This window comes from Trachinotus anak, unplaced genomic scaffold (genome assembly GCF_046630095.1).
Source record: "Trachinotus anak isolate AG129_WGS33_773 ecotype Australia unplaced genomic scaffold, CSIRO_AGI_Tana_v1 ptg000001l, whole genome shotgun sequence".
Lineage (NCBI taxonomy): Eukaryota > Metazoa > Chordata > Actinopteri > Carangiformes > Carangidae > Trachinotus > Trachinotus anak.
Genome location: NW_027273852.1, coordinates 7,645,191 through 7,668,276, shown reverse-complemented (window position 1 = coordinate 7,668,276; position 23,086 = coordinate 7,645,191). Strand labels below are relative to the sequence as shown.

The following is a 23,086-nucleotide window of genomic DNA, read 5'->3' as shown; positions in this document are numbered from 1 at the left end:
AAAAAAAAAAAAAAAAATTCACACTAAGGTGCTCATGCCTTCCAATTACAAAAACGCAATTACAAGTATCTGTTGCTTTTTCCATTATCACTTAAAGTTGGCAAGAAGCAGAAAAAAAAAATCAGCTTGTCAAGTGAGAGGAAATTTTGTTACTTGAAAATGAGCATGTGCTTTTGTAGCTGAGATAAGATATAAAGTGCCCGACAAAAGTTGAGGGAATTCAAATGAATTAAAAGCAGCAGACATCTGTGAAGATAAAGTGTGCGGTTTCATATATGTTTTTCAGTGTGGTTAATGATGACTGATATAGACATGTGATAATTGTAATTATCTCCCGCTGCCTCTTGCTCTGTACACATGTGCAGCTTCATTAGCTCAGTCAGCCTATACATATAGTATGGCCATGTACAGTTCCTTGGAGTGTGAAATTTCCCAACAGTTGTCTATTCATCTGCTGGGTGTATGACTGTTGTGAGAGCAGTGCACTGCTGCTGCAGCCTGAGCTCACCTAAGCTCTCGACTGAGTTGTAGTGCAGCGCAGCCTAATCCCCCAACAGAGCCGTCAAGCCAGCCTGCAAACAGAGCTCACTGCTGGCTCTCTCTGCATGGAGGGAACAAACCAACATCATAACAAAGGGTGTTTATGGAAAAATAGATGCTGGCGCAGCCGACCAGAAAGGGCTTAGCAGTGATCAGACCCCACTCCCACCTTTATCCTTCACCGTTCACATTGAAATGCAAATATCAAGGCAGGGTTTCCACCCGCGTGCCACTCACAAATTGAAAAGCAGTTTTTATCTATGCAAATGCAAGCATGGTAATTGAAGTTAATCAATCAATGCTAGCTTTCACTAAAACCTTGAACATGATTGAATAAAGTAATTATCATTCAGGAGAAAATGATGAAGTTGTAGACAGCATGAACCTTATTAAAGGAGGATTTTGAGTCACAATGGCTTAATTTAGCCAGCAGCCCCCTCTGTGTCTTCTTCCTCCTCTCCCCTCTGTTTCTGCATCTCTTTCTCACTCCTCACCTCATCCCTCTTTTCTTCGCTCTGCGGTTCAATCTTGTGTGAAGCAGAATAGCTCACTGTTACGAATATTTTAAGGCAGTGTGAAATATGCCCAAGTCAGACCCCATGTGGTACATGGCACAAGGTAACTCCTGATAGAAGTATTTATTGCAGATTTCAAAGTGCATTACTTTTTTCCACCATTGCCGCATGGAGAAACAGTCACATCTTGTTCTCTTTTAAAGACATGACAATCTTTATAAACCCTTGTAATGAGTTTATGCCTCTCATGTTTTACCATTAGTTTCAAATCAAAGAGCTAAGAACCTGATTTTCCCAAGAAATAATTACCTGGAAAGCTTTAAAAGCTTTGAGGTGTGGTTTAAAAGCACGTAGAGCTGTTGGTGAAGGTGTTAAAGACTTTTCTAATCATCTGGATAAACAAATATTATGTCTGTTGCATGAAAGAAAGACTGTCGAAGCCAGGAAGCAGGAAATGACATATGTCCTTGCCCATACACAAGTAATATATCATTCCATTATTTTGTGTGAAAATATAAAATATTGGAAAAAAATGTCAATATATACCTATATGACTGACAAGATAATTTAATTTAAGCATTTACCATTTCTAGCTACCATTTTGATTGGATTAGATAAAAGTGGCACAATTTAGAGATGAGTTAGAAATCTTTTTGATAATGCAGCGGGTGGAATATTTTTTCATCCAGGTGGCTCGTAGAGTCTTTGAGGATTCAGGAGAATCTGAATTGGAATCGGCTGCATGGAGCAAGTCTGTTTATGTATATAGAAAATTTGATTCCAGGTTCTGGTAGCTCTCAGGTTGTACATACAGGTATGTGAAAAAAAAAACCAAAAACAGACACACATATAAATACATGAATGAAAAAACAGCAATGGACAGCACATGACAGTGTCTGTGTGTAAGTCAAAAACTGTAAACTGAAAATTATAAGTATACCAATAGTGCAGTAGTAGTGGGTGTTGTTAGAGAGAGAGAGTTAATTTATATACATACAGTGTTTATGTACAATATATGGATTTTTACACATCTATGTACAACAACAAGCTTTATATTTGGCACTGATGAATGACATGTACATGTTAGTGTGAATTGCTGTTCACTATTATTTGTGACCTGACTGTAATGGCAATACACGAAAGGCAGGGCATTTTATATCATATTTATACTTCTGAGAGAAAAAAAAGTATTTCAAATTAAGCAGAAGTACCAGTGGAGAGGTGGTGAATATGGGACCCTTGATGAAAAGTACTGTCCCCTCAGAGCTTATCCCCACTGACCGAACCTGAACCCTCTCAGATTCAAACTTCATGTATCTGTTCTTTGAGGCTAAAATGACACTAGTACATAATTGTTGAGGTTGGGGATGGAAAAAATAAAGACAGGCGTCAGTGTCAACCATTTTCAGATGAAGGCTTTATCCCCCCCACCCCCCCTCCCACCCCCCACCCCCAACACACACCCCCAGCTTCCACCTGTCAGCCAAGATGGTGGTAATTGAGACTTCCAGAGTGCTGTGGCTGGCTACCTTACTGTGGCTCTCCTGGCTGCTCTCCTCATGGCAGGGCTAGTTAAAGGCCTCTTCGGTTTGTCACAGAGTTTAATATGCACCCTACATAATTATGCAGGATTCACAGTGCTATCAAACTGCAATTCAAATTAGTTCAGGATTAAAGGCACAGAACAGTACTGGTTCCTTAATTGCATTGTACTGTGCTGATCACATTCAAATACCCATTACTCATTCCCTCTGCGGAGCAATAAGTCAGAGGGATTAATACTGAGGCAGGTGACAGGGCCAAGCCATTAAAAGGCAGTTATGCAGAAAGCATGGCTGGTTTTATTCACGTTAATGAAATCAGCGAAATGAAACTGTAATAGATTTATCAAAGCTCAGATGGATTTGCAGTAAATCAGTTTGATTCAGGCAATCAAACTGGACAATGGAGATAGTTTTCAGCTACAGCAGTGGATATCAGGCAGCAGCATGTGAGAAGTGCTGATATTCTTCTTGTGAGGATTTGGTGAACACCCGGTGCCTAGGCCCTATTCCCAGAGCTGGGTCTGCTCATTTTTGTCAGCTAAATGGTGCCAGTGACTGATAAAACATACTGCCTTCCAGTTAAACACCATATTCTTCTACCCCCTTCTCTCATCCCACACTCTGCCTCTCTCTCCTCTTGAATTTATGGACCGTGTGTTGCTGATTCTGGCTTGTTATACAGTGCACAAGCCCATGAATTAGAACCTAAATTCACTTACATCAAACGGATTAGTGTTGAAATCCATCCGTCTGAGCTTGTCTCATGGCACAGGGCTTCAAGTAGCTGTCCAACACAGGATGCTAGCTGGACAAAACTCTGAAAATAAAAAAAAAAGAAAGAAAGAAATTAAACATAAATTAAACATAGTTTGGTAAGACTTTACTTTAAATGCCCTATTTATCCTTTATAAGCAGTGTATAACAACTATATTTTATGATATTATCATTTACTGTCTGCAACCTCCAGATATTGTCGCCCACAGGAGGAGCATCAGTTATTGAGAAATACCTTATACCTTCTTACAACTATATTATAATGTGTTATAAACCATTGTTAAGTGTCAATGCTGCTTATAAAAGCCAAATAGGGCAACATACAGTAAGTGTTAGCACATATTATCTTATGTAAATAAATCTAATTGTATTTCTGTGTGAAACCGAACCAAGAAAGAAGCACAAACTGACAAATCAATAAGTGACATTTTGCAGCTGTACACAGTCTGCAGGCATTTATGCTCAGAGAATTACACCAGCTATGCCAATTTTTTTTTCCAAGTCCTGCTTCCTACTTTTTCAATGTAAAAATGGTTAAATGACCTGAGCTCAAATGACATTATTTTTAAATGTGTTCTTAATGAGTCGTCCACTGTACAGTATAAATTCCAATTACATCCAATTAACCCCAATCAGAAGCACCTCATCTCTGGCCCCTTTTTTTTATTTAATGGTTCGCTGCGGCTTCAACCATTGATTAGGCTGAATGAGCAGCACTACTAAATGACCGCCTTTAAGGAGACGGGAGCTGTTAGCCTTAATAGAGACAGCGTGGCCATTACACCTCTGTGCGCACAGTCCCCCTCTTTTAACAGGCTAGATCAACTTTTATACTGGAGTCTGACGGGCCTCTGTCCAGGTTGATTTTGACTTTAGCCCATTTACTTCGAGTGAAAATGTTAAGTAGAAACCTCCCATCCATGAACACCAGCCCATTATTTTCTAATTACAATGCATTTAGGTCCTCCAGCATGCATGATTATACACAGCTCCATTTGAATGTGTACACAAAGGGGTTATTTTCAAAGCAGTTTTGAAGCCAAATAGCATTCTGTTAGCAGCCTTGTGTCCTTATGTGTTTTACCAAAAAGAGATGAAGAGATAAAGGTTGAAATATGGAAAACTAGTAGTATACTAATACTAATGATCACTATTAATTTGTTCCAAAGACAGTTTGAGGCTAAAAGTGAACACAGCAGCTTACTTTATTTCTCTTTGCTTTGGTCAGGATCAAGACAAGACTCTGCCCAACTGCAAGAGAGAGACAATGACGATTAGAAATAAAAGCATAAATCCATTCAACATGAAGTATCCTCCAGTGTCCAGTGAAACTGGCAGCAGACGCTCGGATAAGCCCTCCCACATACTCAGTCTTGAGAAATTCTCTGTTTGTGTTCTTTTGAGCAGTGTGCATTGCATAATTCCCACATGGCTAAACACAACAATCTGTAGATTAAGCCCAACAAAACTATGCATTAGAACCCCCTGGCTTTAACAGTTTCATGAGTGCATTCAAAATACAATTCCCTCATAATTTGAGCTTTGTAAAAACAAAAAAACAGCACTGGTTTCTTGATGAAAACACCCATAGTCGACATTAGAAATGGATTAACCAGAAGAGAGCTCGAGATGCACAATAAGTCTTTGAAAGAGCCTTCATATACAATTGTCACGGCAGAACCAAACATATGAAGCCTTCAATTCGACAGTGTGCATAAGAAAATAATTGCTTTATTTATAGATGGCGTGAAATTAAGCACACTTAAAAGCCTGGGACAGTATGGTTTAATCAACCCCTTTGATTCATGCTAACAATTCACACTGCAGCTGAAAGCAGGGCGCATTAAACACTTTCCCTTATTACTCTATAAATGCAAGTGGCCAAGCAGACAAAACCCAAGTAATAAATTAATAGTAATAAAAATACCAACTGCACGGACAGATACAGAAATTAAAAGCCAGCATCAAATACAACAAACCATTCAGCTTAATAAAATGCAAGACAATAACATTTCTTGGAACCAATCACATGCACCTACTGTAGGATATTTAAACACATTTAATGTTGATTTGTATCTCTCTCAGCACTGACTAAATGAAGCTAATAAATACTGAGCATTTAGGGTCCTTTTGGGGAGGATGCTGCACAGATTTTGATGCCGGTGAGTGAAGACAGCTATCATTTTGTAATTACACCTTAAAGGCCAATTGTATTGAAGGGCCAGTTCACACAAATCGCAAGAAACACATTTTCCTCACTTGCTCCTAGCTGCATTTAGCCACACAGATGTTTTAGCTTTGTGTTGGGTTTTGACATATTTGAAATATCTACTGTACCACTATCCCACCACTATGATACACTAATAACATTAAAATCTACTTTCCCTAAAGTCATTTAAGTGATTCCAGATTAAATGTTTGTGTAGTGGAACAGTGTTCAGAAAACTTGGGATAGTTAATACCAGGGGTAAATGGGAAAAATTTGGCTGAACCCTGCAAATTTACTACAGATAAACTAGGCTATAGCTTTAAGAGTAATTAAAATCACTACAGCCACCAAACACTGATCTTCAGACTGAGTTGTAATTTTGCTGAACATGAACATGAACACATTGAGCAAACTGCGCCAATTTGGAGAGTTTCATTTATTTCATTTTGTCCCAACCAATCAGAAGCATCAGCCTTATGACATCATTTTCAGTTGACATGGAGGCTGTGGTAGTGGTAGCAAGGGGCATTTTTTATAATAATCTAAAAAGTTTGTAGATTTAGTTGTTAGTCTGTCGATTTAGCATTTGTACAGCTACGTCAATCTCATCTGCTTTTGTTGCCATTACTGCAACATTTTTTTTTGTGTTTCCATTTTTTATAGATTAAAAAAAAAATAAATCGATGCAATGTGAGCTTACAAACATGACTTATTGTTTTCAGCATTTACTTTATCAGCTGGAACAATAGCAAAACAAAGCAGAAATACAACCAATGGAAAACAAGTACAGTCTTGCCCAGAGGTACTGACTCACTCATATAAGAATTTTGCAACATTAACTTGTTAAACATCTTAACTGGCAAACTATTGACAAACACATTTATTTATGTTGGACACATGCACATACACAGACCAGGTGATGTGCGTGTGCATTTTGGCAGAGCTGCTCTTTTACAACTTGATTCCAGTTTGATGTAGGCACCAAATTCATACATCCAGTACACCTGCTGCCTTCTCACTTCAGTTTGTTGCTCAGTGCTAAGTGTAGTTTTAGGTGAAGGCTGAACAGACTCGACCCAATGCTGAGTGGGTCTCAACAAACACCTGGTCCTTTCTTACCTGACTCACAAGAAATATGCATGTATTTAAAATCACATGTTGAATGAAAGGCTCACACACAAACACAAACACCAGTCACACTCACTGAATTTGTCCCTGTGTTAGGGTTAGGACCAGGTTAGGACATAAAAAAAACTATTACAAACAGACATTCCTCCTGAGTTTCAAATTGTCTGCAGGACTTTCTTACATCATAAGAAAAAGGAGTGGAGAATGAAACTCTCTGTTGGCCTTAAATGCATCACTTTCACAACGTGGCAAACCTCCTCCACTTCTTCGCTCTCCCAATTATACAGCATCAGCATGTTACTTTGTAACACTGAGGGACATACAGTAAGTATACAAGGTTCATCATTTAAGACCAGAAGTTCAAAATCAAAAACTCTCCTAATTAGTTCGATTTCACTAGAATGTGTCATCAAAATGTCAGAAGTCCTCACACTTTAAACACGTCTCGCTAAGGCTTTAGACATCTCATACAAGTAGGATCCACTTATTACAATGACAGCTTATTGCTGATGAAGCACTGTGCAGAGAAAGTATATAACACAGGCCGCCTTCTCATAATAATTCACCTCTGGAAGGGCGATGAGAAGCTTAAAGCATTATATGAAAGTGTGACCATTTGGACAGTGAGCAGATTATATTTTTGAATGTGTGTCCATCTCAGGTTTGACAGTGGCTTGAGATTGCCATGACCTCCCGCTTCAGTAGCAAGGGCCTTATCTCTGGAGGGTCAATTACCATTCGCTTTTGCTTGGTCTTGTTTGTTTAACTTGACACAGTGAAGAAAGGGCTGACATTGACCAGAATCTGCTGCATTAATGTGTTTCATGTTCTGCATTCATCATTGTCACCGAGCTGGAGAAGACTGCCAGCATCACACGAGGACAGGAAAGAGGCTGTGTTTGTGTGCGTGTGTTGTATAGAGAGCCAGCTGGAGAAAAAGATGTGTGTGTGGAGGTGGGTAATAATAATTATAATAATAATGACAGCAATAATAAAAATTATTTTCTTGTCCATAAGAATTTACCACTTTTTCTTTTCACACACTGTTTTTTCATCAGTCTGAGCACAGATGCTGTGGTAGAAAATAATAAAAGATAAGTCACAACTTTAACCCTGTGGACAAAGAATCAAAGAAATTCTCTATAAAAATGTTAAATTATTACTTCCCAAATGCCCAAATTACACTGTCCAAACACTGTTCTACAATTCAGCCTTCCCACCACATTAAGTAAATTATATAACAAACCACATGGTCGTGTTGCATGCTTTCAGCTGGGTGTGCAATGTACATGTCTGTGCCTATATAAAGTGAATTAAAGTAATTAGAGTTATACTGAAATTCTACATTTTTTGCGGGTTAAGAATAATAGCACAGGTGTTGTTCGGGAAGTGTACAGTTCCACTTGTGAGATGAATGGTGAAAACCTGTAAATGTAATTCTCAGACAGTTCTTAATATAGAATCTACTGGTCCAGTGCGTGGACAGCTAATTCATGGTTCAGTTCACAGTATGTCTCATACCTGCTTCTTTCCTTTACTCGTACTTTACTTTATATTATTCCTTCTTGGTCACTTCTGATCTAATATGTCACTATGTTCACTTGAGCAAAGTTCATGATATTGTTATTTTTTTATTTTACTTGAACACATAAGCCATTGTATTTGCATGTTTTTATTGGAGACATTAATCAGTATTTGAATGTAAATATTCCAATGATTGCAGGGATTGAGAAAAGAGAAAACAAGGTGTAAACACAACACTGACATATTATAACTTTTTGTGTTGTTGTTATGACAAACTTGTTAGCAGACAGTTATGTGCTTATTTCCATGTCTAGCAGATATGTAGCAACATTAGCATTTATTTGAAGTTGTGTCTCTGGTCACCTGTTCAATATCCACTCTCTATTTTAGCTCTGTTTTGGTCTGCACCAAAACCCCGGCAGAAGTCTGACTCGATAAAGGCTTCACTGCATTCATCAGCAAGTCACTGGTAACTTTGTCTGCAGTTTCATGTAGGTCGGGTAGTGTCCAATGGGCTTTTGAGAAAACTGCTACCTCCTGCATCTGGTAAATGATACCAAGTTGGAGACAGAAAAACTAAACACTGTACAGCCTCCAACTGAAAGGTCAGGTTTGGCGTAATGGCCTTTGCTCCAAGCAAAACTTTAACTGTGGCCATTTTGAGGCTCTCAATGGAGCCCGGCCTCACTCTCATACACTATGTGCCTCTTTTTCACACTAAATGGGGCATCATAAGTGTAGCTAAAAGATGACGGTGAGCTGTTTTCTTCTTCAGGTAATTCCATCAATGTCAGTACAGTGAAGGTAACACCAACACAAAAAGGAACCAAGATCAGTTTGCGCTGATCTTCATGAACTTTCTTTTGGTCTCATTTACAACCACACCATCCTCACTACAGCAAGCTGCAACATATTTACAGCTGCTGATGACTGTCTTTTCACCGATACCCTAAAAACATTTTTCATTGATTGTTGTCTGTAGACCTCGAATGATCTAAGTCTATAGTTAGATCTGAAGAGGTGAAAATGAGAGGAGAGGCTGCGTGGTTGTCTTTTACACTTGAGCGCATCTCAACAAGTCAAAGAAATCCTTCCCTGCAGGTTAAATGCAGAATAATATAGGCATTTCATATCAGAAATGATGAAAAATTCTTATGAATATGTCTCTTCCGTATTTGCTGTTACTGAAATGTGTTTAATTTAGAAATTGTGTTGACAGAAACTCCCACACAAGCCCCTACAGCAAACCCACGAGTCAATTAGTCGTGTAGCAGGGTTCACTTTGAGAGACCTGTCACCAGCTGAATCTCTGTTTACAGCCAATCCATATGTTTTCTGTCTAACTGGGAGAAATTGGCCTGGATTAACAACAGGACTGAAATTTTTGTTGCACCCCTGTGGCTTGGGAACAGAACTGATTGGTTTCCACTGAAAGTTGTTTGAGTAAACTACTACACAATAGTACAATGCAAAGCAGACATTTAAAAGACTTTTTCAGGACAGTGTAAATTTCGTGAACAAATTCTATAGTTGACATCAGGTTTGGCCATAATCACAGAGTTCAGTGGAGAGACAAAACACATCATAGACGGCATAAAATATGGATGAATAAGGCAATATGGATGCACTGTTCCAGTCAACATCTGGAGTGTTGCACATCAGACTGAGAGAATTTGAGTGTCATGGTTACTGAGCTAAAGGAGGATCATCAGCACAGGGCTTCTATTAAAGCCCTATCATGCTTTTATGTTTTTATTTGCGTCTGGGTGCCCCCACAGTTTCAGAGTGCGATTCACATTTATACCACTGTCATAAATACGAATTGTGTCTTGATGTACATTTGTACTTGCTGACAAGCTGAAGGATTCAGAACCAACCAAAGACAGTGTAGAACAAAGCCAAAGAACCAAGTTGACTGACAAAATAGTAATGTTATACTGTTTTATACAAATATCAATTTGCATAGTGGTATTGCTAGCTGAGATAGGTTTGTAAGGTTCCAAACTTTCAAGGCTTAGATGGTGTGAGACTGACAAAGACTGACCAAAGGTTTTGGCCTGAAATTAATTAATTTATTATTTATTAATTAATTTATTTGCTACTAACTTTTGGCATCTGGAAATCTATAAAACTGTGCGAAACGGACCAGAGAATCGTCTACAGGTAATAATCAGGTACAAGCCCATGCACGCACATGCACACACACAGATCTTCCCCTGTTATAGTCTGTGGACATTCATGGTTGATCAAACCTTTGATTTATTGAAAATAATGTGTAGACTCTTTTCATGCACCTGTCAGAAGAGTAAAGAGGAACACCTGTACACCTGCCCTCAGAGAAACATCGTATGTGATGGCTGGTGGCGATGGGAGAGACTCTCAGACACTCACTTATGATTATTAAGTAGCAAGTGGGATATATTGTGATTTTACAGAAAAGTGTTATCTTGAAAGGTATTCACAAGTTGGAAATGCATGTCTAAAGCCTGATGGATACTGTTTTCAAATAATTTTTTAAGAACAAATTCATATTTTTTAAAGAATACTGATATCAGTATTTTACATTTTACATTTTCCACAATCTGATAACGATATATGAACTGGTAATTATTTTTTTCATGGAAATTTTTTTTTTTTTTGATGAGGACGCTAAAATTGGATTATTAAAGAATCATGACTAAGATCTTTACTGAGTGGGACATTTTGCACGTGAAAATTTAGCTTGTAAGAGCCCTCTGGTAAAAATATCTATATAATGGTGACAGTGTTTCTCTCTTCTGTGCTGCAATTTCTTGATAATTATCAGCCCACCCGTACACTAACATCAATACACTTGTGACAGGCTAATATCAGGCTGGCTGATTTATTGTCGCACTCTCTATATGACATGAATGTGGCATATTTATATGACTATATCCAGTCAGGTTGGTGTAACTTTAAACAACGTTAACATCAGTGTGGGTGTTAATTAAGAGGATAAAGGCCTTGAACTGTGCACACAGTACATGAAAGCATTATCAACCTGTGACAATGCTAATGACCCTCAGGACATGAACACATACTATACAGCTAAATATAAACAAGACACTTTATGAAGTTTCCACGATCAATGGGAACTGAGATCTTAATCTGAGCAGTGTTAGTACCATGGCAGACATATGAGGCTCATTATTTCAGATTTTATTTGAAAGAATCTGGGACTTATTTTAAATAAAATGCTCACAAATTAATATGGGAAAATCAGAGGAATTTTAAAAGCCTAATACAAAATAAATAAATAAATAAATAATAATTCAGTGTGAAACTCCGATCTTAGAAATACCTTTTGCAGTGCATACTTTAAAGTTCACAGGCAAAGGTGCTGTGAGGAATGCACAGCATTCAGCGATCAGATCCACGTCTGGGCAGCACGTCCAATGACTTATTAAGGAGAGAATGACAGGAAGGGCAAGGTTTCAACCAAGCTCAGCAGAATCAAACTGTATCAAAAGTACTGCTAGTTATAGTGCTAATAATAGACCAATACAAACAAAACTCCTGACAGAAATAGAAAGATCAAAACAATGCCTATTTAGTGCTCACGCAGGCAGTGTGAATGGCTTTTGTGTGGTGCTTATTATTGCAATCTCAGTGTAGCAACGATACAGAGCAAATCTCAGTAATTAACCTATGGTAATGACAAAAGCCAATTTATGGATCTTAAAGATCAAATGTATCTGGGTTAATGTGAGGTCAATCTAATGCATGTGCGGGAATACCAGTGCTGGAATTGAAATAGCTGGTCGGGGAGAGGTGTACTGGGATTACTGCCAGTGTGAATGGTGCTGTCAAAAACATCCATCCTAAATAGACAGTGTAGCACAAGCTGGTGTCAGGTTTCATTTGACACAGTAACAGTACATAATGTGATCACATTTGTGCACTAAGTAATTGTCGTCTTTTTAGCTCACCAAAGGTTATAAAACCAGACAGAAAAAAAAATGAGTTTTGTTGTTTTTGGGTAGTTTTGAGTCGGCCTGCCTGTGCTCAAGATTGAATATTCCAGTTTTTCAATATGAAACCCGAGTCATCTGCTCGCTTTATTTTGCAGGCCTTCCCATGAGCTCCACAATTCAAGGAAGAGCCTCCTCTGTTGCCTGCATGCTCAGGAAGCCCAGCAGTGTCTGCCACAATAGCTGTGGCAGACATACTCCTGCATAGCACACAGTAAGCCTTGTTTCTACTGCGGGAACTTGAATGACTCACAACCTGAACCTGTGAGGCTGCCCTGCCCTGTGTTTCTACTGTGTTTTTACAAACCACAACATTTTGTATGTACAGCAACTCATTAGTTGGAGTGTGCAGTTAAGGAACACACAAGAGCAGAATAAGAGGTGATAATATTTAAATAGAATTTCTTTTACATTTAGAAGTTATTACTTTTAAAACATCAGTGTGACTAAATTAATAAAAGGATGTATGTGTGTGATGCATTGAGGCTCCTTACAACACTATGGCTATTTTCCTTTCCCACCTGCATCAGAGGACAGAATGGATGGGAACCACACCAGCTCTCCAGTGCTGGGTGTGTCCTCCTGGACAGGCCGGCTGCTGGTTACGCCCTTTCCTGCTCTATACTATCAAACAAAACTGCTCGGTTTATTGTGGCCTGAAGAATCGGAGGAATCAGAGGATGGACACAGGTGAAGAGTCTGATGCAGACTGTGGGAAGCAGTGTGAGATTCAGTATGTTCTATTACACTGTGTTTAACCACAAGGCAACAAAACCACTATGTATTAAATCACAGTCTGCTTAGCTTAACACATACCCTGCTTTAATATGCTGTGCCTCTGCAAATCAGGAGTTGCACTGGTGACTCACAGCTGCTTTATCAAGTACATATGCACAAATTAACAGTTTAAGTTGTGGGGAGCAATGCAAAGTTAAAAATATCTCTGCCTGACCAATCATAATCAACAGTGTGAGAGTGAGACGGTACAGAGATGTATTATGAATATATATTGTGAATATATATTCTAATGCCAGTATCAATATGCCTACCTTTCTCTTTGCAAGGAAGTTTTGATCCAAGCTGTGTTTCAACAGTGGGCCACCTTCTCCCCTCCCTTAGCAAGAAATCTCTGGATTGCTTACAAGTGGATGAGAATGCTGTTGCAATGTTATTTCCAAGTCTTGTCTTCAAATTCACCTGACTGGTGAATTAATGGCTACAGTGCTGCAGCCCTACACCACCAGTCAGTGTCTGATCAACGTGTAAATAAACTTACTTACTCTTCCTGATGTTATATGAGCCCTGTCCTGAGCACTTTGCAGGCAATGATTCTGTAGGTAGGGGCCAGATGTTGGGCCACCTGGACACAGCGACAGACAAAACAGGCATTAGTTATTCAGCCAGACTCCAAACAGAGCCTACTGACAGATCATGGTTCCTGGGGAGTTATGCTGCATTTAAATAGCACCTTTTGATATTAGATCAATACACTGGATTAACAGTCAAGTCACTCATGGGCAGATGCTGTGGGGAGACAGCATGCTTTGACTGTGATACATTATGTGCCAGAACTAAACAAAGAAGTTATTTCAATTCCAATGGTTTTGTTACTTTTTTCACAAAAGGTCAAGCGCTGTCAAAAATATCAGCATATTGACCTTTTTAAACATTCCAGAAACATTGGGATCATAGATTATGCTTTCTTCCCCTCTTTCTTGCTAACAAAGGGTTAAAACTCATTCACACCAAAGTCGCAGGGGGCTGCAACTCTCTGTGCTTGTCATTTGCAGGTCATTGTACAGTTCATTTGAAGTCTAACATGGCATGGACTGTCCTGGTGATATGGGTGTATTGTCAGGAGGACAGAGACACTGTGCAGGATGACAGCAGGCTCTGTTACTACTTCAGTAGATCTGTTCACTTCTCACACACCAGTGGCTCATTCACTCACAGTCCAACACCTACACACGTCTAATCACCCATGTTTGCTGTCCAACTCTAAAACCTGCCAAATATTTTCATCTTTTTGTATTTTTTAACCAACCTCCCCCACACCCAGATTTGTACACATAATGTTACAGGACCCACGTCGGTCCATTTTAAACGCTTTTCTCCTTAACGTTATATTCTTTTTGCACTCAATTACTCCTTGAGACAAAAAATGAACACACACAACAGACTAGAGCGTTGCACACATTTTACGCTGTCAGACTCATTCCTACACAGCAGGAGTTCCTGGTATAGAAGGACAGGATTCCTCACTGGCGAACATTTGTGTTTGATGGGGTTGTATGAGCTGCATCTCTGTGGTGGTGGGTGAGCCTTGTGCCACACAGAAGCCCAAACACTAGTTTGTTCAAAAACAATCTTAAGGAAAAAAACAGTGCTGACAGAAAAAAAGAGACCTGAATAAGTGAATGTGCAATTAGACATTTGATAACATGTCAGAAATTTTTATTTTTCTCAGATTTTTGTGCTCAGAAAATAGTTTGCAGATAATATGTGTTCTCACCTGAGCAGGTAGGAAAATATCCACAGTCTCAGTCAAAATCAGTCCGAGCTCTGCAAATTGTACTAGCAAATGAAGTTGAACAAATTATTTGGTTGGTGTTGAATCCTGGGTATAGTCGGAATGGTCAAACAGAGAACTTGAAATTTAGCCTAAAAATTTAATTTTCTTAACCTATATTTGTATTTTTTAATTTTCTTTCTTTGATACATTTACAGGTGAAATTGAAGACTGACATTATCATAATTACATTAATATATTATTACTGATTTTGAAACAAAATAATCAGCAAACTAGAGACCACCTTGCAATGGGATCACACCAGCCATGACACTCGTCAGCATGGGAACGTTGTGACACATCTTCAAACAGAATTCATGTTTATCTCAACTACACACCTGGAAAGTTTTGCCACTCCAAAAATGCATGACAAAAAATCTGAACACAGACAGACAGATGCCAAAGTATTCAAAACCACTTCTGTGGCAGTTCCTGCTGCAGTAGGTGTCTCCGGCACCACATTGTGCCACGATGACACACACAGACTTACAAGGTAAGAACAACACCAGCCACACACTGTTGTTGGCTCGTAGATATTTCAGTCCTGCATTAACAAATGAGGTCCACTGTCACCAGTGTCATGTATGTTCTTCCTGCAGATGGAGTTGGGCCTTAGGACTAGAGGACAATAAACACCGCAGGGTAGTCAGGAATCTCCTCTTCTGTCTCAAAGGCAGCACAAACAGGAGTGTTGGCAAACATAAATATGTGGACACTTACAGTATCTGCAGATATATGCACTTTGTGTGTGTGTGTGTGTGTGTGTGTGTGTCTGTGTGCACATGCACACCCCTTAAGTGAGTTGTCTGTCTTGTCTTTTTCACTGCTGCAGCAGGAAAATAAACGAGTTCCAGCTGCTGCTTCTCAACAATCCACTTTTTCTTATATTGCAGTGACATATAAAGAATTAAATATTAATACGCTATTGTGTATCGATTGAAAAAATACCTGCCACTATAATGGGCCGGTTGATATTTCTGAATAAAACAATGACAAACTCGTTATCAAAGGGCATTTTTTAAACATTTATGACAGCTGAGTAGCTGTGGAGCAGAAGGCCTCACATGGGCAATAAAAAGCATGCAGATGAAGACAATGCCCATTTATAGTTGTTCAAAATGAAACTTATGCATGATTAACAATGTCTCCTGAGCTGTATTAACCTGGAGGATCTGGTACCATGGATTCAACAGTCCAATTGATTATTTTAATGGGTGAAAAGGTTCAACTAACACATCTGCTGAATACTTACAAGTCAGTATGGTGTGTAGCTGCTGCTGGATGAAGACATTTAAACACATCTTGTAGAATTTTAATGTAAATTGTAACAGTGAACAAAAAGAGAAGTTGCTTTGGATGTGAGGACTAAGAGATTGGACTGGAAATATTGAGTGAAAAAAACCTTTTTCATTCTTTAATTCCAGAGGCAGAGTCAGTGACACTGATGCCTCCTTTGTTCGGCTGACTCATGGTTGGGGAATGGAACTGTTGTGTGGTGTGGAAAGATTTCACCACAAAAACAGAGAAGAGAGTCCACTTCAGGCAGCAGGAACTGAACAAAGAGAGTCTTTAAATATGCCAGTCCAGTCAGTCGAGAGTCCAGTAAGTCAAACTGAGTACAGTGGAGTAGAGATGTGCTGCTAGACATGCAGAGACTCTGGTGTGACTGTGAGAAGCCATGGAGACCCCCGCTCCCTTAAGGGAAGGACTGCAGGAGACACTAGCTGTCCACTATGGAGGCCAGTAGGTCTTCTGAGGTGTCACCTCCACACAATGTGACAAACGCCTCTGGTATGACCCTTCTTCACACTCCCCCATCCCCTTCCTTCCATGTTCCTAGACAAATGAGTGAAGACCCTGGCCCAGGCGCTACCACAGGCAAGGACAGAGACCGCGTGGACTCCACCAGTCACAGCTTCTCGCTCCATCACTTCACACTTAAATCCCCCGCACTCTCCTCCGTCCCATTCCTTTATCTTTTTTTTTTCTCAGGCTTCAGGCTCTCTCTGCTCATTTTGTGACTACAGGACTTTTACCAGGGTCTCGCCCAGACATACGCCACATGTCACCCTGCCATCCGCGGCCACACTGCCTAAAGCCAGATGTAGTCTGAGGCTTGAACTGGAGAACTACTGTGACACATCCCCAACAACCATTTCTCTGTCTTATTCTGTATCTCTTATAGAGGAGGAAGAAGTACTCAGATCCTTTCCCTGAGTATGAGTACCAGTACAGCACTGTAAAAAATACTCCTGAGTAAAATTCCTGCATTCAGAATCCTGCTTAAGTACACACATACTATTGACAAAATATACTTAAATATACACAAAAAATAAAACAGTGGTATATTAATATATATTACATAATGCATCAACATGAAAGTAGCATTTTATTGCTGTAGTTAGTTGTGTTGTACCTAGTTTTACCTCCTGTATAAAGGTACAATTATACATTGTTTAGTTCTATGGTTCCCAACCTAGAAGTCGGGCCTCTCCAAAGTGCCACAAGATAAATCTGTGAGGTATTAAGGAGAGTCTACAGCCATGTTAGCAGCTCTGTGAGACTGTATATAGGCACACTGGTGTTTTGAGCTAAATGGATGCTTTTGGTTGATCTCTCTTGTATCTGTATTTTTTAGAAGTATTGAAGTTGGCCATGTTCAGCATCTTAGTTTAGCATGCTATAATGTCATTCGTTTTGCACTTATTGGGTCATAAACCAACATATTTGACAAACTGAGCTGATGATAACGCAGGGGGAACAGCTAAGGGTTACCAAAGTGATTATACTTCATCGTTAGAGGGACGTGAGCGTGCCAGATTATTTCCATTAAAATCATTCATGTCAACCATGGTGATGCTAGATGAATAGTCAGAGATTCACCAAAATCTTATGGTTCATCCTCTGGGCACCATGAATGTTTGTACAAACTTGAAAGGAAATCCATCTTGTAGTTTTTGGCATATTTCAGTCTTGATGGAAGTTTGTATTCATTTTTTTTTTTTGTCTTACCTCTAATCATTGCTTTTATTTGTGAAATATTGAATCCTTTCACCTCTTTGGGCCTTAAACAGTCATTTCACTTAAACCATCTGAGAAGTTTAGAAGGTAATCTCTCTTTGATGGACTATATAACAACTCAGACATCTGAAATGTGACAAGGGCTAGAAAGCCAAAAATGTTGGGAACCGCTCTACGTAATTTGCAATGTTGCAATATTGTTTGCAATTAATCTGAAAAGTGTGTAGTAGTTATAGATGTTAGATAAATGAAGTCAACATGCAGTTAAGTTGTTCTTAGGTAGATCTTGTTCTTAAGTACAGTACCTGAGTACTGAGTTACTTTCCACTGCTGCCATGTTTCTCTCTGGTGTGTATCAATCTATAACTCCTGATTTCTCCCCCACAGATCCCAGTAGATCCAACTGATTGTATCAGCTGGCAGTTTTTACCTTTAGCATATAGAAGGCAGAGCTAATATTGTGGAATGCAAAAAAAAAGAAAAAAAGAAAAAACCCTTGTGGACTAATCTTGTGCTGAGTACAGCCATGATAATGATGATGGATTAGAAATACAGCAGTGTATTGGGATTACAGTGCTATTAACTGGCCAGAGGGGGAGGATGAGGAGGCAGACCAGTATCAAGCTAATCAATCAAATAATCGGGACAAGCCCTTGTCTACTAGAAACAATTAGACCACTTCTCCAAAATCAATAGCCCTGCATTCTGTTTAGATACCCACTGGTCACTCATTCAATAAAGCCTCCGTGGGTTTTGATAAGCCTGCCAGTCGACAAGGGCCATTTGAGGCTCCGAGTGGGCACAAAATACATCAAACAGGCTCCAGGAAGGCCTCATAAAAATTGCAAATCGAAAACAATATAATTTAATGTGGCAAAGGTTATTTTTCCACTTGTTCATTATCAAATGTCTCATGTGAAAGCATTGCTATAAAGGGGAAGAAATCTATTTTGTCTTGAGTGTTTGGGGAAAACAGGAGGGACATGTATTATATCTAAAGGAAAACAAAATAACGATGGAATCAGAGGGGTTCATAAAGTTGCTCTGAGAAATAGTCCTGGTAGTAGAGGTGTCTCCTGTTTCCAGCACAGCTCCCATACATAATTAAAGCAGGAATTTGTATCTGTCTGCACTCTGTGGCCTCCTGATGAATTAATATCTGGTGGAAGTCCTACACAGCCATCAGATTAGCTCATTTATTTCTGTCAGCTGCTTGCTCTATCAGCTATTTGTAAATCAGAGAGGGTGGGTGGGTGGATTGGGGGGTGTTGAGATTGTTGGACGTGTATTTATTATCATAAATGGCTGTTATGAATTAGGTCTGATTCAAACATCCAGGCTATAGTGCCGCAAGTGTAAGTGCAGAGTGATGACTCATTTTTTTTTCCCGTGAGAAATGTTATGTTGATGTCGTTGTACTAGTTATACCTTAGCATCACAGCTGCTCTCTGCATACACCAACACACAGAGACACAGTCATATATGGGATGGGACAACTTGATGCTGATCTGAACATATTTAGTAATTTGACTAAAGTTCAGTTTTGTGATTCCACAGGCAGCAAAAATAAACACATCTGCAGAACAATCACTACCAGGTAAGTTTGTGTGTATGTCTGTGTGATAATCACCTATGTCCAGGCCGTGGCAGCTGGGTGGTTGTGCACTTGAGTCACTATAAAGTCCATGTCCTCCTCCTCCACAGGGATGACTCTCGCTGTGTGTGGGTGTGTTGGGGCATCCTCTCCCAGGTCAGTGAGATGATGACGTGACGAGATCCAGGAGCTCGAGCAGTGGAGGTGTGTGTGTGCGTCTGTGTGCGCCTTATGTCCATGGGCGGGTGCAAGGGTTGGGGGGGGTGGGGGGTGGGGGGGGGGGGGGGGGGGTGGGGGACAAACAAGAAGACTGCATTAACCTTTGGTCTGCTGGGGAGGGGAGGGCACGAGCGGGCCGGGCTGGTTGAAGGGACACCCCATAATCAGGCTCCTGTCAGCACTGTTTCCAGGAGATTAATTCAGCTGGTTTCAATTCCAGCCACCGTTCCCCTAGCCTCAACCCAGGGTGCACATATTGTCCTGTTTAAAACACATGCACGTGGCTCTGACTCAATTTAACACAGGCATAGCTGAGGGGGAAGGCTGGGTCACGGGAGTAGCCTTCCTCCCTTGCAAACACAAATAACATGCATCAACAAGAAACCAGAAATCCCAGCTCTGGTTGAGGCAGAGAAATCCAAGCAGCTGCAACCTCCACAAGATGAAATGATGTTTGATCAGGCTGGACCACTAAATTACACACAGAAGATGTAAATCTTCCCTTCCGCTTAACAAAATGATTTCATGACACTCCTCAGCTGTGGTTGAATTTCTACCAAACACCTGCTCTGAGCCAAACAAACCAACAGAGCTGCCAGAGAGAGCCTGGTTTGTGTGGCCAGAGGCTGAGGAGTCTCTGCTGGTGCTGGCTAATGAACTGATGAGACGGCAGCGCTAAGGAGCAGGTGATACAGTGACAGAGACGTAGCGGCCCACCGTTCGTTACCTGTAATAGCCCGGGATGACGATGTGCACCCCGGCACTGGGCTGACAGATGTCGGGGTTCTTCTGATCATCCATTTTCCGCAGCACGTCCGTAAAAGGTCCCGTGGCATTGATAACACATTTGGCTCTGACATCAAATTCCTGCCCTATGAAAGAAAACAGCATCAATCACCAGGGGCTATTCATCTGTGGCTGGTGACAAGCTGGATTATTAATTTATCAGCGAACGCCCCCCTCTCTCCGTAATAGAGTGGCTCGAGTGTGTCCATGGGAGACTTCCCAGGATTGTAATTAATAGGAAACAGACATACCTAATTTCCCTCTTGCTTCTTTGTGTCACAGAGTAGCTCGGTGGCAGTGACTGAGGGAGCCTTTTGAAATTGTGGAAGGGAAATGTTTGTTAATGTGATGCTTGATGTTGACGAGCTACAGTATATAATGGGACACATATCAAAAGATACCAGGAGGATAGCAAATGATTTGTTTTGACAACAAGGTGACTGACGGACTACCCTTTCTAATTTGACGTGTGACGCTGCCACTGATAGGAGAGAGGAAGAGGAGCAATGGAATCACGAGGTCCGTAAGACTGAAATTCATGTTTTCGCACAGAAAGAAAAAGAAAAAAAAAGAAAGCAAAAAAAAAAACCACAAAAAGAAAAAAGAAGTGATGTCAAAACTGTTTCTATTATCCTTTCAGTCTAAGCCCTCCCTATGTGAGGCCGTCCTCTCACATTATTAAAGTGAGACATCTCCTCCAAGAGCACACTTCCATCTTTTAAAACATCAGGGGGTGGTCATGTGTTGAGATCCTCAAATCTTGGTTATTCATGAAATGTTTCAGAATACCATCTTTTACCCTTAACTGCTTTATTCTTCCAAAGCCGGCCCTATGCATGACATTTAAAAGGTAAGTAAGGCCATTTGGAGTACGCTAATTCCGTCTTATGTTCCTCCCTACAAGATCTGAAGCAGCCCTCTACACCATAAAATGCTTATAAAATATTAAAAGCCCCTGCATTAGATGTGCAATGACTATGTGCAAACTAGCACTGAGTAAGAGGTGCTGGGAGGGCCCCTGTTGTGAGGGCTAGAGAGAGCGGGAACAGAGTGAGGCAGGAAGGAAGGAAGGAAGCGGCTTTTGTTGGATTTACCTGTGATCACATCCCTGCAGTGTGCTCCGCAGACCCTCTCCTTCCCCGTCTGAGGGTCTGCCCTCTTCAGTAGGTGCACCACTTCAGTGTAATTGGCTATGGCAGCCCCATACCTGGCAGCAGTGAGGGCGATGGCGAGGTTCATTCGAGCATCGTTGTGTTGTCCTGCAGCGGGGGGACAGGACCAGAGCAGGGGGATGTGACTCACCCCGAGCCTGTGACTGGTGGTATGGAAGTGTGTCGGAACCGATATGTCACATCTGTCCCTGTCACTTTGCATCAGCGCGATGGCTGCTCCGGCCACACAAGGAGCACACTTAAAGCCACAGTGGCCCTTTGGCCTGAGTGTGGGGCCCCCGACCACCTCGCCCCTCCCCTCTCCTGCACTGGGAAGGAGAACTGGTCCTCGGGAAAAGGCAGGGAATGTGGGGATAAGGAATAAATGCATCAAAGCTTTAAATATACCAGGAGTGCAGAGGTAGGAGCTGACGAACCTGCTGTTTGACAGCTGTTTTTTGCCCTTATGTGATTGTGTGTTATTCCTGCCTTTAGATGACACTCAGTAAGATATTTTTACTTTTTTTTTTTTTTTTTTGTATGGGCTTTTACCAACATGTTCACATAACCCAATTGTTTTTTACACATTTTACAAAGTTAAATGAGAATTAAAAAATGAATAAATAAAACAGTGACACCCTATGTTGCAAAAATAAAACCACAAAACGTGATCACTGAAAACAATCACTTCCTCTCCACATTCACTAGTCTGTCAATATGACAGGAAATCGCTCTTGACAGCGGCTGATCTGCTTTTCCAGCTGAAGATCCCTCAGCAGAATCCTCTTAATGAACAGAGAAATCTAGTATCAAGATTTATGGATTAATCCCTCTTCAGCTCTAAAATACCAGAGATCTATATTCAGAGTCACAAGGTCACAAGTTTTGTAATTTAAATGAAAGGGTCTAAAAGGTGACAAATGAACAAAGCCTGGTTTCATTAGGAAGTGATTCTTATGTACATCTTTGAAGATTTATTGCTGGACAATCCCTTGGTTCAAAAGTAAAGAGAGAATAGAGATGATTAATCACTTTTAATGTTGGTGTCTCGGGTGACTTTCTTTCTATTTGTTATTGCCAGGGAAGTTCAAGTCCTCATTGTTGGCCAGGGAAAATGTTGCTACTTTGCAGGAATGAGCGGGGTCCTTTGTGCCCTGATTTATTTTACGTTTGAGCGACTTGAGGCTAGCTAGCTGGTGGGCTCTGCTTAATGCTACGGCATGCTCGAAGCCATTCCTTCACTACGGAAAATAAATAAAAAAATTGAAAGCAAAAAGTAAAAAAAAAGAAAAAACACGAAAACAACAGATTTAAAGGCCACATTTTAGAATGAATCACATACAAGAGTATGCACCCTGCCATGATGTATTAGGAAGACCATGGAATCCACTTCTTCATCTCTGTAGGGTGAATGTGACCATTATAGTATATGGTTAGCAAAGTTATGCCACCGGTGGTGTGTGCGCACATGCATACACACACACAGGCATGAACACACAAGCTGCTCAGACTTGAGAGGG

General features: G+C 40.4%; 1 protein-coding gene and 1 long non-coding RNA gene across 4 annotated transcripts in view; one reads left to right on the top strand and one right to left on the bottom strand.

The window, feature by feature from the left end:
• Positions 1-19,612, top strand: part of LOC139613832 (uncharacterized) — a 62,843-nt gene extending 43,231 nt beyond the window's left edge. The window contains exons 5-6 of one of the 2 annotated variants that reach the window (XR_011686840.1): positions 19,374-19,413; positions 19,521-19,612. This is a non-coding gene — a long non-coding RNA (uncharacterized lncRNA). Of the gene's footprint in view, positions 1-12,324; positions 12,441-12,756; positions 13,565-19,373; positions 19,414-19,520 lie in introns of those variants that run through there. The other variant, XR_011686838.1, reaches the window with a different exon arrangement.
• LOC139613743 (glycerol-3-phosphate dehydrogenase, mitochondrial-like) lies at positions 13,453-22,735 on the bottom strand. Of its 2 annotated transcripts, XR_011686826.1 has the most exons (5): positions 21,510-22,735; positions 20,667-20,726; positions 20,357-20,501; positions 19,447-19,638; positions 13,453-13,586 (listed from the first exon to the last, which is right to left on the bottom strand). XR_011686826.1 is itself a non-coding variant. In XM_071470631.1 (4 exons), exons 1-3 carry the CDS (start codon positions 21,955-21,957, stop codon positions 19,491-19,493), a joined length of 741 nt encoding a protein of 246 aa, XP_071326732.1. In that variant the 5' UTR covers positions 21,958-22,735; the 3' UTR covers positions 13,453-13,586; positions 19,447-19,490. The 2 variants fall into 2 exon arrangements, 1 of the variants encoding a protein (XP_071326732.1); XM_071470631.1 differs by lacking the exon at positions 20,667-20,726.
• Positions 22,736-23,086: the final 351 nt, after the last annotated feature.

Coding starts and splice junctions, on each gene's coding strand:
- LOC139613743 (XM_071470631.1), bottom strand. CDS start 21,957: ATGCATTTATTCCTTATCCCCACATTCCCTGCCTTTTCCCGAGGACCA. Junction 20,502..21,509: donor CTGCAGGGATGTGATCACAG/GTAAATCCAACA, acceptor TTTCTTTCATAG/GGCAGGAATTTGATGTCAGA. Junction 19,639..20,356: donor GTCATCCCGGGCTATTACAG/GTAACGAACGGT, acceptor CATGGACATAAG/GCGCACACAGACGCACACAC.